The sequence below is a fragment of the Paralichthys olivaceus genome, chromosome 3, assembly GCF_024713975.1.
Source record: "Paralichthys olivaceus isolate ysfri-2021 chromosome 3, ASM2471397v2, whole genome shotgun sequence".
Classification (NCBI taxonomy): Eukaryota; Metazoa; Chordata; class Actinopteri; order Pleuronectiformes; family Paralichthyidae; genus Paralichthys; species Paralichthys olivaceus.
This window is the reverse complement of record NC_091095.1, coordinates 3,894,584-3,909,153: the sequence shown is the minus strand read 5'-3', so window position 1 is coordinate 3,909,153 and position 14,570 is coordinate 3,894,584. Positions and strand designations below refer to the sequence as shown.

The 14,570-nt window shown below is 42.3% G+C and overlaps 2 protein-coding genes across 5 annotated transcripts in view; one reads left to right on the top strand and one right to left on the bottom strand.

Annotated features, from left to right (window-relative positions):
• The window catches only part of phactr1 (phosphatase and actin regulator 1), a 24,404-nt gene extending 14,204 nt beyond the window's left edge, over positions 1-10,200 (top strand). For 2 of the 3 annotated variants that reach the window (XM_020102580.2, XM_020102578.2), the window contains 12 exons: positions 2,888-3,052; positions 4,332-4,412; positions 4,718-4,840; positions 4,939-5,142; positions 5,234-5,495; positions 6,239-6,426; positions 7,397-7,553; positions 7,707-7,762; positions 7,847-7,908; positions 8,095-8,235; positions 8,401-8,477; positions 8,994-10,200. In XM_020102580.2, coding sequence (XP_019958139.1) covers positions 2,888-3,052; positions 4,332-4,412; positions 4,718-4,840; positions 4,939-5,142; positions 5,234-5,495; positions 6,239-6,426; positions 7,397-7,553; positions 7,707-7,762; positions 7,847-7,908; positions 8,095-8,235; positions 8,401-8,477; positions 8,994-9,009 — 1,532 coding nt within the window. In that variant the 3' untranslated portion in view covers positions 9,010-10,200. The remainder of the gene's footprint in view (positions 1-2,887; positions 3,053-4,331; positions 4,413-4,717; positions 4,841-4,938; positions 5,143-5,233; positions 5,496-6,238; positions 6,427-7,396; positions 7,554-7,706; positions 7,763-7,846; positions 7,909-8,094; positions 8,236-8,400; positions 8,478-8,993) is intronic. The other variant, XM_020102579.2, reaches the window with a different exon arrangement.
• tbc1d7 (TBC1 domain family, member 7) lies at positions 9,896-14,570 on the bottom strand. Of its 2 annotated transcripts, none has more exons than XM_069521358.1 (8): positions 14,293-14,570; positions 13,452-13,599; positions 13,271-13,351; positions 12,360-12,550; positions 12,097-12,234; positions 11,343-11,488; positions 10,701-10,830; positions 9,896-10,613 (listed from the first exon to the last, which is right to left on the bottom strand). In XM_069521358.1, the coding sequence occupies exons 2-8, from the start codon at positions 13,561-13,563 to the stop codon at positions 10,527-10,529; spliced, it is 885 nt and encodes a 294-aa protein (XP_069377459.1). In that variant the 5' UTR covers positions 13,564-13,599; positions 14,293-14,570; the 3' UTR covers positions 9,896-10,526. The 2 variants fall into 2 exon arrangements, with proteins under 2 accessions (XP_069377459.1, XP_069377456.1); XM_069521355.1 differs by having other exon boundaries at positions 13,452-13,585.

Sequence of the window (14,570 nt, the reverse complement as noted above, 5' to 3'; positions counted from 1 at the left end):
TTGACTCCTCTTGATGCTCCGCAAACTCTTTTATAATACGCTGTTACTTTTTATCGTCTGTGGTGCAGAGAGACGTTAGAAAAGGTTGTGTTCATCCTACCTGGTTTATTTGCAGTGAAGTCGAACAGTTTGAGCAAATCCAAGCACGAGCAGGGGCTAGTTGAGTGAGAGCGATACGAAATCTGAATTTCAAATCAGTCCTACTCTCAACCTGAAGAAATACTTTTTGTACACAGACTTCATGAAAGAGTGAAGTTAGAAAACTTTGCATCTACCCACCTGGTTTATCTGCAGTGAAACCACGATCAACCGGATTCTGACACGGACACAGATTCTGTAGTCATTGTTTTCTTTATTGCAGATGAGAGGAGACGGCAGGAAGTAGCTTCAAGGTCGCTTATGACTCCTTCATGAATAGAGATTCCTCTGCCCACATACTTTGACGCATCCTCTGCGTTGACATAAAGACGTTATGTTTTCATTGGCTTCAGCTTGTTTGTCGGTTTAGATTCGATCTCTAGATAAAAGCGTCTGATAAATAATTAAATGTAAACAAAACAAGAAGATATTTGTCGGTGTTCACTCGTGGATTCACTGATTCGATTTGAGTGGTCAAAGGTTAAAGATCCCGCACACGGTGACGTAAGAAAACATATTTCTGGCCTCTTGATTTTGACCAGTTGTCATTTAGACTCAAGAATTCGTTGATTACATTTCAGTGGTCAAAGGTCGCCTCATATGAGTTTGACACAAAGTGTTCACAGGACGACAACTTTAACAGTTCAGCCTGAAGAGCTCCCAACATTTTACCAGTGGACGTTAGGATAAGCTGGATATTTGTTTTACACAATACACCTCTTGTTTTGTGTTCCAGTCGTGATCAAGTGATCGCACCTGCGGTGAAAGTTTGGCTTGTTTATTAAGCTCAAGATACAAAACCCTGAAATAACAAGATCCAGTTACTCAAGTCCACGTCAGTCCCTCAGATTTCTACCATACTTGTATTCTTACTCGACAGAGTGTGATTTATTCCCCTGTTGCTGAAATGACAAACATTAGTTTTGCTGGTGTTGTGGATTTTTCTCATTTGGAGAAAAGTTTCCGTGAGACTCCAGACTTTCACACCTGGGTTCTAAACAGACAGCATCACCCACCGCGGGAGCAGCCGGGGAGGGGAGCAGCTGGGTTGAGGATGAGGACAGGGCAGCAGCAGTTGGTTGTTATATGTTGTTGTTGAAAAGGTTTCTTAATAGCAGCTGCTGAGCTGTTGCAGATTGAAACTGATAACTGGTAACAAGGCAACGTGTCCTCCTCCCCCTGCAGCTGCTCACTTTGTTTTTCCGTCTCGTCACTGACGTCTTTCCAGGTTTTATTTGTGGCTCGGCTCTCTTTAATCAACAGACTCTCTAGTTGTTATTTAGTTCAGTCCTGTGGACACTGTTCACTGTGTTTGGGACGAGTCAGACCTGCAGGATTTATTCTGCTGCAGAAGTAAGTTGATGTGCAATGCAGGATATTAATAAAATAACGTTTCTATCACATGAAAGTGGACAACACGGACCTGTCACTTATTTTACACGTTAAATCTTCCATTGCTCTGTAGTAAATGTGTAAATCTTCAGCTTGTGTATTTTTACATCCATTCCTGCCTGCTGAAACGTTGCCTTCCTGTTTTTGGATGCCCCTCATCCATTGCTGCTGGCGCAGGCTTCATTTATTCACCAATGAGAAAAAGTGTAATTTTCGAATGCTCCGGGTATAAAACAACTTCCAGTGTGACTAATCTCTAAATCCCTGTGGGGCCGAGGGAATTACAGCTCAGAGACTGAAAGAAAGAGCTTTAGTTTGCTAACATAGATTCACTGAAACACAAATTGATGTTTTGTGTTGTTACACATTCAGTTCCTCTTCATCGTTCCTTAGTGAAGCTTCTCTCTGGGAGCCTCTTGCGTAAGGTTTCTGCTGGTGGGGCCTCCTGACACTAACTGTGATTAACAATGATCTAAATAAGCTTTAACCCTCAGACGTTGCCTGACGTGATTATACACAGCCCCTCTGGGAGAACGTCTTCCTCGAAATCTGAATAATAAATTACTGAGCATCTATTTTCCTTAACTGTGGATTTAAGAAACCTTTCACTGCAACAAAAACATTTAAATGCAGTAAATCCTGAGTTATTCACTTACGCTGGTATTATTTTAAAGTGATAACCTCTAAATTTAGAAAGACCTTCACATGTGACAGCAAACTGAATTATATGAAACGATTAAATCATTTCAAGGCAGCATTGATTTTCCTAAGTACTTCCCTTATTAGGTATGTGACCAGTGAAATTTATCGGTGACCTGGATTGATTTCATGTGACAGATAAGGAGTCACCAGGGGGAAGTGGGATGTCTCTACAGGAGGAGGAGGTCATCTCAGCCTCCTGATCTGTGACGGCTTCAACTGCTGCTGGATATTTTCTAAACCGATAAACCTGCTGGATATTTTCATGAATAACTGTGTAATCGTTTGGCCTCTAAATTGTCATAAATCAGAGAAATATGTCTCAGTTTGCCAAAGTCTGAGGTGAAGTCTTTAGATGTGAAAATCTGGATGGAAATCTGTTGAGAAGTTTTTGCATAATCCTGCTGAATAAAAAAAAAACTACCAAATGAGTGAAAACATAATACCTGTGGCAGAGGTAATTCCTGCTGCGGATAATTTGAACAATAATCTGCCAGTCATTGCAATTCTATAACCTATTTTTGTTTTGTTATAATGAAATATCTAAAATTTACATTTCTGTTGAATAAATGACTGAAAGAAAAAGTTTGACGGTGTATTTGTGCATCTGTTGTTTACCTGCTTGTTAATGATGATGTTGCCTCATTATGTTTTCCAGCTGAGGAGGTCGGGAGGTTGGCAGCGATGCGCTCAGATTCGCTGGTACCCGGCACGCACACGCCCCCCATCCGCCGGCGGAGCAAATTTGCCACCCTGGGACGTCTGTTCAAACCCTGGAAATGGAGGAAGAAGAAGAGTGAGAAGTTCAAGCAGACCTCTGCAGGTGAGAGCACAACTCCTCCATTAGCAGCCCGCTCCCTCTGCTCTCACCCCCACAGTCATCAGCGGCAGACAAATGTCTCCATGTTGCACCTAGCAACAGTAGCACTGATGAACGGGAGCACAGAGGTGCTGCAGAGCGGGGGGGTGATACAGTGGCCGCAGCACAGATCTGCTGTGTACGATCAAGGTTATGAAAGATGGGAAAAACACCATCAGGCTTCAGGTCAGCTGAACATCAGCCCTGTTGCTGCACATACACACAAAACACGTTCATGTAACACACATGTGAAGCATGTTTATAAAAATATCTTTTCATTTAGGTCCTTAAATCGTCTACACGATAGCAGTCTGGAAAAAAATATTAGATCCGATTAATCATATTAGCTTTGAATGGTGATTGTTATTGTGCCGCTGTGTCTCCATGAGCGAATCAGCTCCTCCGACATCAGTGTGGATGTTGGTGCATATGTCTGGTTCAGAGCGACAACAGGCACACGAGTCGTGAGCCGTGAAACAGAAGAGAGCGTTTGATTTGGATGGAGAAACAGTCGCTGTTGTTGTTTCTCAGCTGGATGAATCGCTCCGTGTCCTGTTCACTGCGAGAGGCACAGGCACGGAGCAGAGGGGTGAAGAGAGGCTTCCTACGGCCAAGCTGTTCCCCCAGCTGTCACAGCTCTCCCTGGGCTTTTATTTATTTCCTGCTGAAAGCTGCCTCCCCTCTCTGCAGCCAAATATCACACTGTACACATATATATACTTTCACATACTCTCACATACTCATGCACGTGTTGTGTGCACCATATTTTATCTCTAGACTTTTGCCATTGTTCAGTTAGTCCTTTAAATTTTCTATGATTCCATGAAAAGGAATTACTTTGTTTTATTGGGAATGCGATGTTAACACGGCTCCCAGTAAAAAAAAAAAAAAAATTATATAAAATATAAAAATAAAAGTTCAGATATTCTTTTCTGTGAATTCTGGGACAATAGGAGTAAAAACACACTTCATGTTGACGACCTGTCAGCTGCTGCTGCACGATGTGTCCTGTGGGCACCGCTCACATCTGTACAATACACCCTCAAAATAAAACATCTGGAGCATCTGTAGGTGTTGTTTTTCAGTTCTGGTCGTATATTCTGACCTGCTCGTCCTGTTTCTCTGTCGTCAGAACAGAAGCCCGATATATAAGAAACATCTGCTGCCTCCGACACGTCCCTCGACTCTAACAACAGCGTTTGTGTTTTGTTTATGTGACATCACCTCCTCTCTGCTCCCTCAGTGCTGGAGAGGAAAATGTCCACACGTCAGAGCCGAGAGGAGCTGATCAAGAAAGGAGTTCTGAAGGAGGTTTATGAGAAAGGTGAGAAATCAATCGACAAGACGTGGGACATTAAATATGTGGAGTGTTGAATCGACGGGTTAATTCATCGATTAGACAGATATTCAGTGATTCATGTTCATTCATGTGCTTTTATTTTGAAGTGTACAGAGGTTATTCTTTTAAGCTGCAACGAGTAGTTAATACATTAATGTTGGATGGACAGAAAACGAACTGGCAGCTATATTGATAATCGATTTATCCCAGAAGACATGAAAAGGGTTCTGTCGGATCGTTTTCTGTTTATGTAATATAAACTGTGATATCTTCTCTGTCTCCTCCTGCAGAAGGGATGTCTCCGGCCATACGAGAGGAGGTGAAGATGGAGAACGGTCGTTCCCCGGTGCTCGGCTCCGGCCCGTCGGAGTCTGAAGGTACGGAGCAGATGGAAGGAGCAGCAGCAGCTGTAGGTAGGAAGCAGAGACGCAGCGACTGTCGACGTCATCGTCTCATCTCTCGTCTGGAGCTGAAGCATCTGACTGATGTGCTTCGTTGTTTTTCTCGTCAGGTTCCCTGGACTTTCAGATGACCAATGATGGTGCATTTCAACAGGACCACGCCCAGAAGTCCAGCCACGCTCCACCCACTAAGAAGTCCGCTGTGTATCCTGCTGACGGCGCCGAGTCACCGCTCTCCAGACCTCCGACGCTACACAAACAACCTCCTGCGCTACCACCCAAACCCTTCACCAGGCTACCCAATCACATGACAGGTGATCTCATCACAGGTGCTCGTTCACTGTCGCCTTCTCTCGACTCTGCACGCTGTCGTCTGACCCTTTCACTTCCTCCCTCTCGGTGCAGACGGCGCCCCGGTCAAGTTGCCATGCATGTTGGGGAAGTTATCTCCTCCTCTACCTCCAAAGAAGCTCATGATCTCCGTACCCGCCGGCAGCATGGAGCCTTCCTCACTCGCCTTCCAGAAGTGCCCCGCCCCTGCCGGCCACACTCCAATGGGCGGGCACTCGCTGCAGTACGGGACGCTGCCCATCGCTCTCCACCCGCCCAGTCGAATCATCGAGGAGCTCAACAAGACGCTGGCGCTCACCATGCAGAGGTTTGAGAGGTGAGGATCACATCACACTGTTCTGCTCAGTTTACTTTTTATTGTTTGTGTGCTTTTTATAAACAGACTATGATGCAGAGTGAAGTTACAAAACTTTGTGGTCATCCTACCTGGTTTATCTGCACTGAAGATTTCATAGTCAATGTTTTGCATAAGTGTTATTGATCACGTGTGGTTTCTATTAAAGTTTGAGGGATTTACTGACCTGATGTTATTTCATACATTATTTCAACATGTCGATTATTTCAGTCTGTTAAACAACCGACACAATCTTCAGACCCAAGTTCACAACTTTTCAAATTAAAAAAATCTCTGTAAGTAATTGATATAAAATTATCACATCAACTAAACGAACGTTGTTTTTACTTTGAAGGCACAAACAGGAAGTGGTTCTGATAAATAAATCACATTATTAAAATGATGTGTTGCAGATGTTGACTTGCACTTTGACTCTTTTGTTGAAGTTTATCTGAGGACGTAGAAGAAGAAATGTTTCTCTCACTGATCCGAGGTCTAATTTTCCACAAGCTTTGCTCTCAGTTGCTGTTCATGGAAAAGCTGATGTGATTCTTTTTAAAAGTTTATTTTCACAAACCATTCTATAATCTCAACGCAGCTCTGACTCTGACATTCTGCACACTGACACTTTTCACTCCATCACACCGATATCACAACGTCACTGCCCGGCTCACGCCACAATGAGCTCCCACCTCTGACCTCTGACCTTTCCCACCGATCTGCAGCTCCATGATGCACGCTGTTCCCACGGTGATGATCGAGTGCGACAACGACAAAGAGAACCTCCCAAGCGAGGCAGACTACGAGGACATGCCTGGGATGTACAAGGACGAGGATGAGGAAGAGGAAGATGATGAAGAGGAGGAGGACGAGGAAGATGACGACGAAGACGAGGATGACACACTGTTTACAAGTAGGTGTCATTCTTTCCCTGAGGTGTTTTATACTTGAGGTGTTTCTCACCACATATTTATGAAGTGTGTGCATGTGTGTGTCATTTTTATGTGTCGCCATGTTTTTTTATTTCTCAGTAATAATAACAGCACTGAGTGCTTCACATCAAAACGTGAGATAAAACCTTCATGATAAACCAAAATGAGGAAAATAAGATTAAATATAAATTAATTCAGACAGGATAAATAAGAGTTCAGTGGTGCGCCCTCTAGTGGAATACTCTTTATAAAAATGACACTCACTAAGTATCTGGTCGTTATCTACACAAGGCGTTTATCTGTGGTCTAAAACAAACACTCAGTTTCTTTTCCCTCTGGTTTTTCCTCCGTCGACCCCTCAGGAAAACCATGTGGCTCTTTAGCTGCTAAATGCTCCACAGCGTTCAGCAGCTGCTCTCTCACGGTGTGTTTGGTGCTGAGCAGGTCGTGTTCAGGGGGTTTATCAGAGCAGGTTTGATACAAGCAAACAGGAAACGCTGCAAAATAATGAGCCTCAAGAGGCTGAAGATTCAGTGACAACTTTCACTTTCCAGTCATTTTATACATTTTTCCCGAAAATAAGAGATTTCAGAGAAAGAGAAAGAAAAAAAAGAGAACTGATAACTGAATAACTCAGAAAAGTATTTTTAAAAGTTATTCAGTTTCAAATTGATCCAGGAAGTTGTCCGTACATTGAGAACAGGAAACACTTGTAATTTTACTTTAAAAACCTTTAGTTTGATTATCTAGTGAATTTCTCTGGTGTGTGGTTCAATAAAGTTTTATTTCATCTCATCTATCGTCCAAACTGATGAATACATGGATCTGCCCGGTTGCTTTAAAAACCCTGAGATAAAAACAAATTAAAATATGAACAGACAAAAGGAAAATCTACAAAAGCTTCACGTGATGACTTATATTAACGTTTGTCTTCTGGTGCGGTCGCTGCAGGCACACTGGCCATGAAGGTGTTACGAAAGGACTCGCTGGCCATCAAGCTGAGTAACCGTCCGTCCAAGAGGGAGCTGGAGGAGAAAAACATCCTGCCGCTGCAGTCGGACCAGGAGCGGTTCGAGTCCCGGCAACAGACGGCCACAAAACTGACCAGGTGAGCGGCCGGATTAACATCACGCAGGCCGAGGTTTCACAGGCACCGAGTCACAGAGGCAGCTGTTCAAGAGCAAAAATCACTGCTTTCTGCAAAGACTTTATTATATATATATGTTTCCTGAAATCATATTTGTGTTTTCCTTTATTTCAGGCGGTTGAGTCAAAGGCCGACAGCTGAGGAGCTGGAGCAGAGAAACATTCTCAAACGTAAGTCACGTTTCAAACCGATAAAAAAAATGATTTGTGATATTGTATTTGTGATTGTTTTTGTTTTTCTGTCATTGTCTTCAGCTCGAAATGATCTGGAGGAGCAGGAGGAGAAGAGAGAGATCAAGAGACACTTGTCCAGAAAGGTGAGACAGAGAAGACAGATCAGTGGAAATGACGATTTCATGAATATAATTGTTTTGGAATTTTTATTTCAGACATTTTTCTACAGTTTTGTCTCTGAGGACATTTTAAAACAATAAAACATGAATAGCATTTGGTGGGAAACCAGCATTTTTAATGTTAACCCCTCCTCTCTTCCCCCCCCGCAGCTCAGCCAGAGGCCGACAGTCGAGGAGCTGAGAGAAGCAAAGATCCTCATTCGCTTCAGCGACTACGTGGAGGTCGCCGAGGCTCAGGACTACGACCGGAGAGCAGACAAGCCGTGGACGCGGCTAACAGCTGCTGATAAGGTCACATTCAATCTGAAGTTGTCTGTTACACACACACACACACACACACACACACACACACACACACACACACACACACACACACACGCACACACACACACACACACACGCACACACACACACACTTTTATACTGGATGTAAATGTCTGTTTGTGTGTTTTTCAGGCTGCCATCAGAAAAGAGTTAAACGAGTTCAAAAGCACAGAGATGGAGGTGCACGAGTCGAGCAGACATCTGACGAGGTGAGACCATGTGACACTGCCCCCAGAGGCTGTAGAGCTCATTACACGACTGATAAATAAAGATGGACGACATGACAGCTCCCAAAAGTGAAGCCAAAGTGTCTCTATCGCCCCCTGGTGGCTGGCTTTAGGATAGATCAGAAACCCCGCCTCCTCCATGTTAAATAAATAAGGTAGGGCTGACAGCTGAGGCTGACTTCTGATTGGTTGAGTGTGTGCATCATCTGCGATATTGAAAAGCACAAGGTGTTGATTCCCATATCTGAGACGTTTGAGCTTCATTTTTATTCAACAGGAGGAAGTGGGGACACGTCGTCCATCTTTATTTTCACTGTACGCTAACATTAGCATTAGTGCTACAAGTTGAGTTAGTTTTAAGTTAGTGTTCTTCGCTGTGAGTCGAAGTTAATATTTTGCCAATCCATCGGTTGTTTGTTGAAGATATTTCAACCCACGAGACCGATTTTAAAACTGTTTCTAAATCTTTCTGTTTGTTACGTTTTTTTCTTCCTGCAGGTTTCATCGACCTTAAACCGGCCCAGTCGAACCTCAGCCATGTTTTTTTTTTTTAACTCAGACTGCTACTCGCTGCCCTCGTACTGCTACCTGCTACCTTCTCCAGCCACAGAGTCAAACTGACGGACAGGACTCAACTCAACGGGAGTTTGAGCCGTCGCAGGAAATGGAAGCAAACAAACAAAAACAAACTTCCAGAAGAATTTGACTTTTGGCTGACGTCTCCTCTCGGTGGAGATTTTACAGACTTCTTGATATTCAAAAGCTTTTAATTGTCATTTTTTATGATGAAGAGGAGGAGATACGTTTACTTTGCAGCAAACTTCTGGAAGTCAAACAGAATCTGTGCCAATTTCAAGGATGTGAACAGACGCAGGTGAAGCTGGGACTTTTTTTTTAACACTGGGATTGTTTTCTTGCATTTCACCATGTGCTCACTCTCCAGTTTTATCCCACAGACGATCTCACTTATCCTAAATCTCATTTTGCCAAGAGAATAAAACATGAGCAGCAGCTGGAGCTAAAGCCAAAACGTCTGAAAATGACTTCTTTAAAGTCTGTAACAGAATAAAACTTAAAATCTCCAGATTCATTCCCACTCAGCAATAATTTCAGATTCCCTGCTTCGTCCGTCTGTTGATGGGCTGCATTCAGGAGCTCCAGACGCCAAATTTAGACCAAAGCAACCTGACTAGCTGCAGGAGTCGTGACCTTGAAAGCATCCCGGAGCGACTGCGGTCGAGAGTTCAGTAACCGTCTGCGTCACTGTGCCTACAGTCGCGTCTACGGGGATTTCCAAATTGCCAAATTCACTCGTTTCCATTTGACGCAGAATATTATCTGTAGACGCAGTAAAACTCTCCGCTGAATAACAAAGGCAGTGGTCGTCACGGCAACCAGGACACTTTCTGTCTTGTATTTTATTGTGCGTACAAAATGATGACACCCTGCCACCTTACTTTCTGTTTTTTTATCATTCACAGTTCGTAACGGGTCCATGAATTGTTTTTTGTTATTCAGAGAAGTGTGTGAGTGTGAGAAATATCTCAGAACTATAAGACGTGTTGTACATAAAGAAAGTAAACAAGACTTTTCAGATGTTTTTTGTAAAGCAGAAAAACTGCATGTGGGTATTAATTTATTGTGAGTCTTCTATGATGTATGCAGTTTCTTAAAGAAAGAAACTTATTAAAAATTAATAAGTTTATGCTTCTTTTGTCTTTTTACAAACTCACTTCCACTCATGCTTCAGTGATCTCCTCCAACGTCCTCTTCAGTGTTGATGTGTCCAAACCTTCCTCGTACAGTTTCTCATAGTCTTTGGGGGAAGGCTGGAAATTGACTGTTGCATCTGTAAAGCGGTTCCAGAGTCGCCCGGCTTATCAACAACAGCCCGTGATGAGTTTTCAGTTCAGTCGAGCGGAGACAAATCCCCACGGACAGTAAACGCCACAGTCTGTCACTCTCTTTGTGGAGTTTAAGAGGAAGTCCTGCTGAATGCTGGGAAAGCATCTCACCTCTGGTTCCGTGTGGCTACACAGCGTGCACCAGGGTGCCGCAGTATTTATGCCACAAGTCGATGGCTTTAGTCACGATGGCGTCTGTGTTTTCCTGCGGTATCTGGAAGGACAATGTTACAGAGAGAGGTTTTACAAGAAGTACATGTACCTACCGTTACTACTAAAAAAACACATCTTATTTACTCACATTGCACAAGAACTTGACTGCAGCCTCCGGCCGGTTGATGCCCATCAACATGATCTTGTAGCTCAGCAGAATCTCCAGAGCAACGAACACAAGAATCTTACAGGAGCCGCTGATCACCTTGTCCCAAACTCTGAGAGAGACAAAAATAAAGGGTTGGATGACTTTGACCAATTTAAGGAAGCTCAGTTGAGGACGTAACAACAGGGCTGTGAACAAGGTCTTAAAAGTTCTAATTATCTCAATGTTAGACTTTAAAAAGTGTTAAATATGTCAAAATATTACTTACTAGGTCTTAAATACATGTAAGTAGGTCTTAATAATGTGAACATTCATTTAAAGCTACTTCTCATGCACTGCTTCATGTATAGTTTGTAAAATCCCCTTGAGACGTGGTTCTCACTAATGAGACAGATTTCATGTTCACGCTGAAATAAAACAAGAACGTGGAACTGATTCAATTAACAGAATTATGAAGGTTTTTTCGAGTTCTGCTCTGGAAACAAAACAATTACAGGTGATTGATCACAGAGATTCACGAGTTTTAAATGATTATGCACTAATGTAAAAATAAATATGAATATTATAATCTAATTCTGCGGCATCCAGATAAATAAAAGCTTGTGGGCGAGAAGATTGTCTGACCTCTGCAGGCTGGATTCAGGCAGGCATCCGGCGAAGCAGCGTCTGAACCAGAGGCTGTACGGCAGCTGGGCCAGGGCTCCGGTGTTCTTCAGATGGGTCAGCAGCCGAGGCTCCTCCTGACTCAGATAATGCTCCAGGCTTTTCGGCTACACCACAACAGACCAGACACAAGAGAGGGAAACAACAAAGTCTTAATTCATGATGACGTGCGTCATGAGTCAAGAGAATTTAGTCGCATCATTTCCGGTATTGTACGATCTAAATTTACACCAGACTTCGTCATACGCTTCGTATCCATATGAATATAAATATAATACTTCTGTATAAATTTAGACTTCCTGAAAACTTGACTTGCCAACACTTTGATTCATGTCACAAATATACAAATAGACACTGTTGTATTTAGTGAACACTAACACTACTGTTGTGAAGTTTAAACTACTTGACAACATCCAGTTGAGAAGCTGCTAAACAATAAAATCTCTGTGGGAAGTAGCAACACCATGTTTATATCATCTTTTATATTTTGTGTTTGATGCAGAACTCTTTATTTAACGGACACGATTTCCCCCTGGGATCAATTAAGTATTTCTGATCTGATTTACTGGAAATAAATTTGTCTTTTTGAAGCAGATTCCACTGATGAAGGTCACAAGATGTGACGTCCAGTTAGTCGACCTTGTGGTAAGAATTCTTTTTCAACCCTAATCAGAATTTCCAAGTCTTGTTTACGGATAACGTCTCGAGTTCTTACGAGATGAGGTATCGAGTCTCCAAACTTTGTGTGGAACTGGTTGATGAAACACTTGATGAGCCAGTAGCAGTCGACCGGATCATCCACGATCTCCTCCATGGCTCTGCTGATGGAGAGGAAGTCCTCGTTTTCTTCATCCTGGTAATTAAAATAAAAACAAGACAAAGTCAGACACCACGCCGCAGCATCGCAGAACGAAGGGGACGAGCAGGAACTCGGCTGTCAGCCGCTCGTACAGAACAATGAGATTGGTATGTTCGTACCGGGGGGGTGGTCTCAGAGGACCGCTGGAGCACCTGGCCCTCCAGCTGGAACATGCGCAGGTAGACGTGGGTGAAGGGTGTGGAGGAGTTGATGTACCTCATGACCTCCAGAGCCTCCAGGATGTCCTGGTACTGCTCCTTCCTGTAGCCTCCCACCAGAGAGTGAGAGTCACTGTGTGGTGGCAGGATGCCTGTGGGGGGGGGGACACTGGTCAAGAGGAGTTTTCATTAAATAAAATTTTATTTTTGATTTACTTTAATGATTGTTTGCTATTTAAGCGCTCAACACCCATTTTACCTCCACCTTTGTTTACTTACATTTTAATGAATAACTTTACTTTATACTTCTTATACTCAAATTTATATTATATTATATAGTTAATAATTTTGTTTTGTTTGACAAGTTGTTCTATTTTGATATTTGAGTAGTAAACAGAGGAAGACAGCTCCACGTTCACGTCCTCTCAAAATACCTGCAGTTTAATAATGTGACTGTTTTTCTTACTGAACGTAACTGAAACATTTCAATAAATATCACAGAAGAGAGGCTGAAGGATGAGGATTCACCAATATCTATATTAGATACTTAAACAAATTGTGATACTGATATATAGGCTGAAATATTTATAGAAAAATAACAATATTTCCTAAAATGACATCATCAAACCCTCATGACAAAGCAATGTAATTGAGGTTTGAAATGTTTTAGTTTATACATTCACTTAATTATAAATAACTAAAATAGTGAAATCAAATGTATAGAACTTGAATAAGTTGAATAAATCTTTTCTACATTGTTCATTCTTGAAGAATCGGTCCGACTCCATTAAAGAAAAACGCTTTGTTTATAATCTACAGTAGATCTCTTCTTGGTTACTGGAGCAGGGCTGGTGACGGTGTGTGTTTCTTACCCAGCAGCACCTTCCACACATGGACCCTGTACATGGAGGGGAGGGGGAACCTCTGACTGAAGGTGCTCAGCTTCTCCAGATCTGTGGAGACATCACACGTTAACATGGTTTCACCAGCAGCTGAAGCAGGTTTCACGCCGATGGTTCTCCTGGGTGTTAGTGAAGGTGAAGAGATACTGACCCAGAGGATTATCCTTCAGCAGGATCTCCAGAGACTTCTTCTCCTCCACTCCTCTGAAGCCGACCTTCTCATAATAAGCAGAGCGGAAGTTTCTCTGAGGGTCGTCAGCCATGATGTGAGCTGGAGTCTGAGTCCTGCAACACAAACACTGTCTTCACTTGTCTTAGATAGAAAGATAGACAGAGAGATAGAGAGAGAGAGATGAGCGAGCGATAGATAGAAAGATAGATAAATAGATATATAGAGAGAGAGAGATGATAGAGAGAGAGATAGATAAAGAGAGAGAGAGACTGATGATAGATAGATTAGAGACAGATAGATAGACAGAGAGAGAGAGATAGAAAGAGAGATAGATGAGTGAGCGATAGATAGATGAGAGATAGAGAGATAGATGAGAGATATAGATAGATGAGAGACAGATAGATAGATGAGCAATAGATAGATGATAGATACATAGATAGATAGATAGATAGATATATGATAGATAGATAGATAGATAGATATATGAGAGATAGATAGAAAGATACGAGATAGGTAGATGATAGATAAATGATAGATAGATAGATATATGATAGATAGATATATGAGAGATAGATATATGAGAGATAGATAGAAAGATGATAGATAGATAGATTAATATATGATAGATAGATGAGAGACAGATAGAAAAATGATAAATAGATGAGAGATAGATAAATGATAGATAGATGAGAGACAGATCGATAAATGAGAGATAAATGAGAGATAGAAAAGAAGAAACAACCTCTACATTGTGACAGAATGTGATAAACATCTTTACATGTGAGCAGAGTTAAGTCATGAACGTGTGTTTGTCTCTTACCTCGATGTTTTAATGTTTCCAACCTGTAGCCAGCGTTAGCTTCAAGCTAGCTGCTACATAGCTCCTGCAGCTAACACGCTAACGTTAGTTCAGACGAAAACAACGAACTCCAGACATTTTCTTTTTTTTATCTCCTTGGTTGTTTCTGACTGTGGAATTGATTTGATCGACAGAAGCAGAGTTTAGGAAACGTTAGCAAAGATAAATCGATCTTACGAGCTGCTACACGTTAGCTCCGGATGTTGTTGTGGAGCACTTCCGGGTGGAAGTTACAAAAC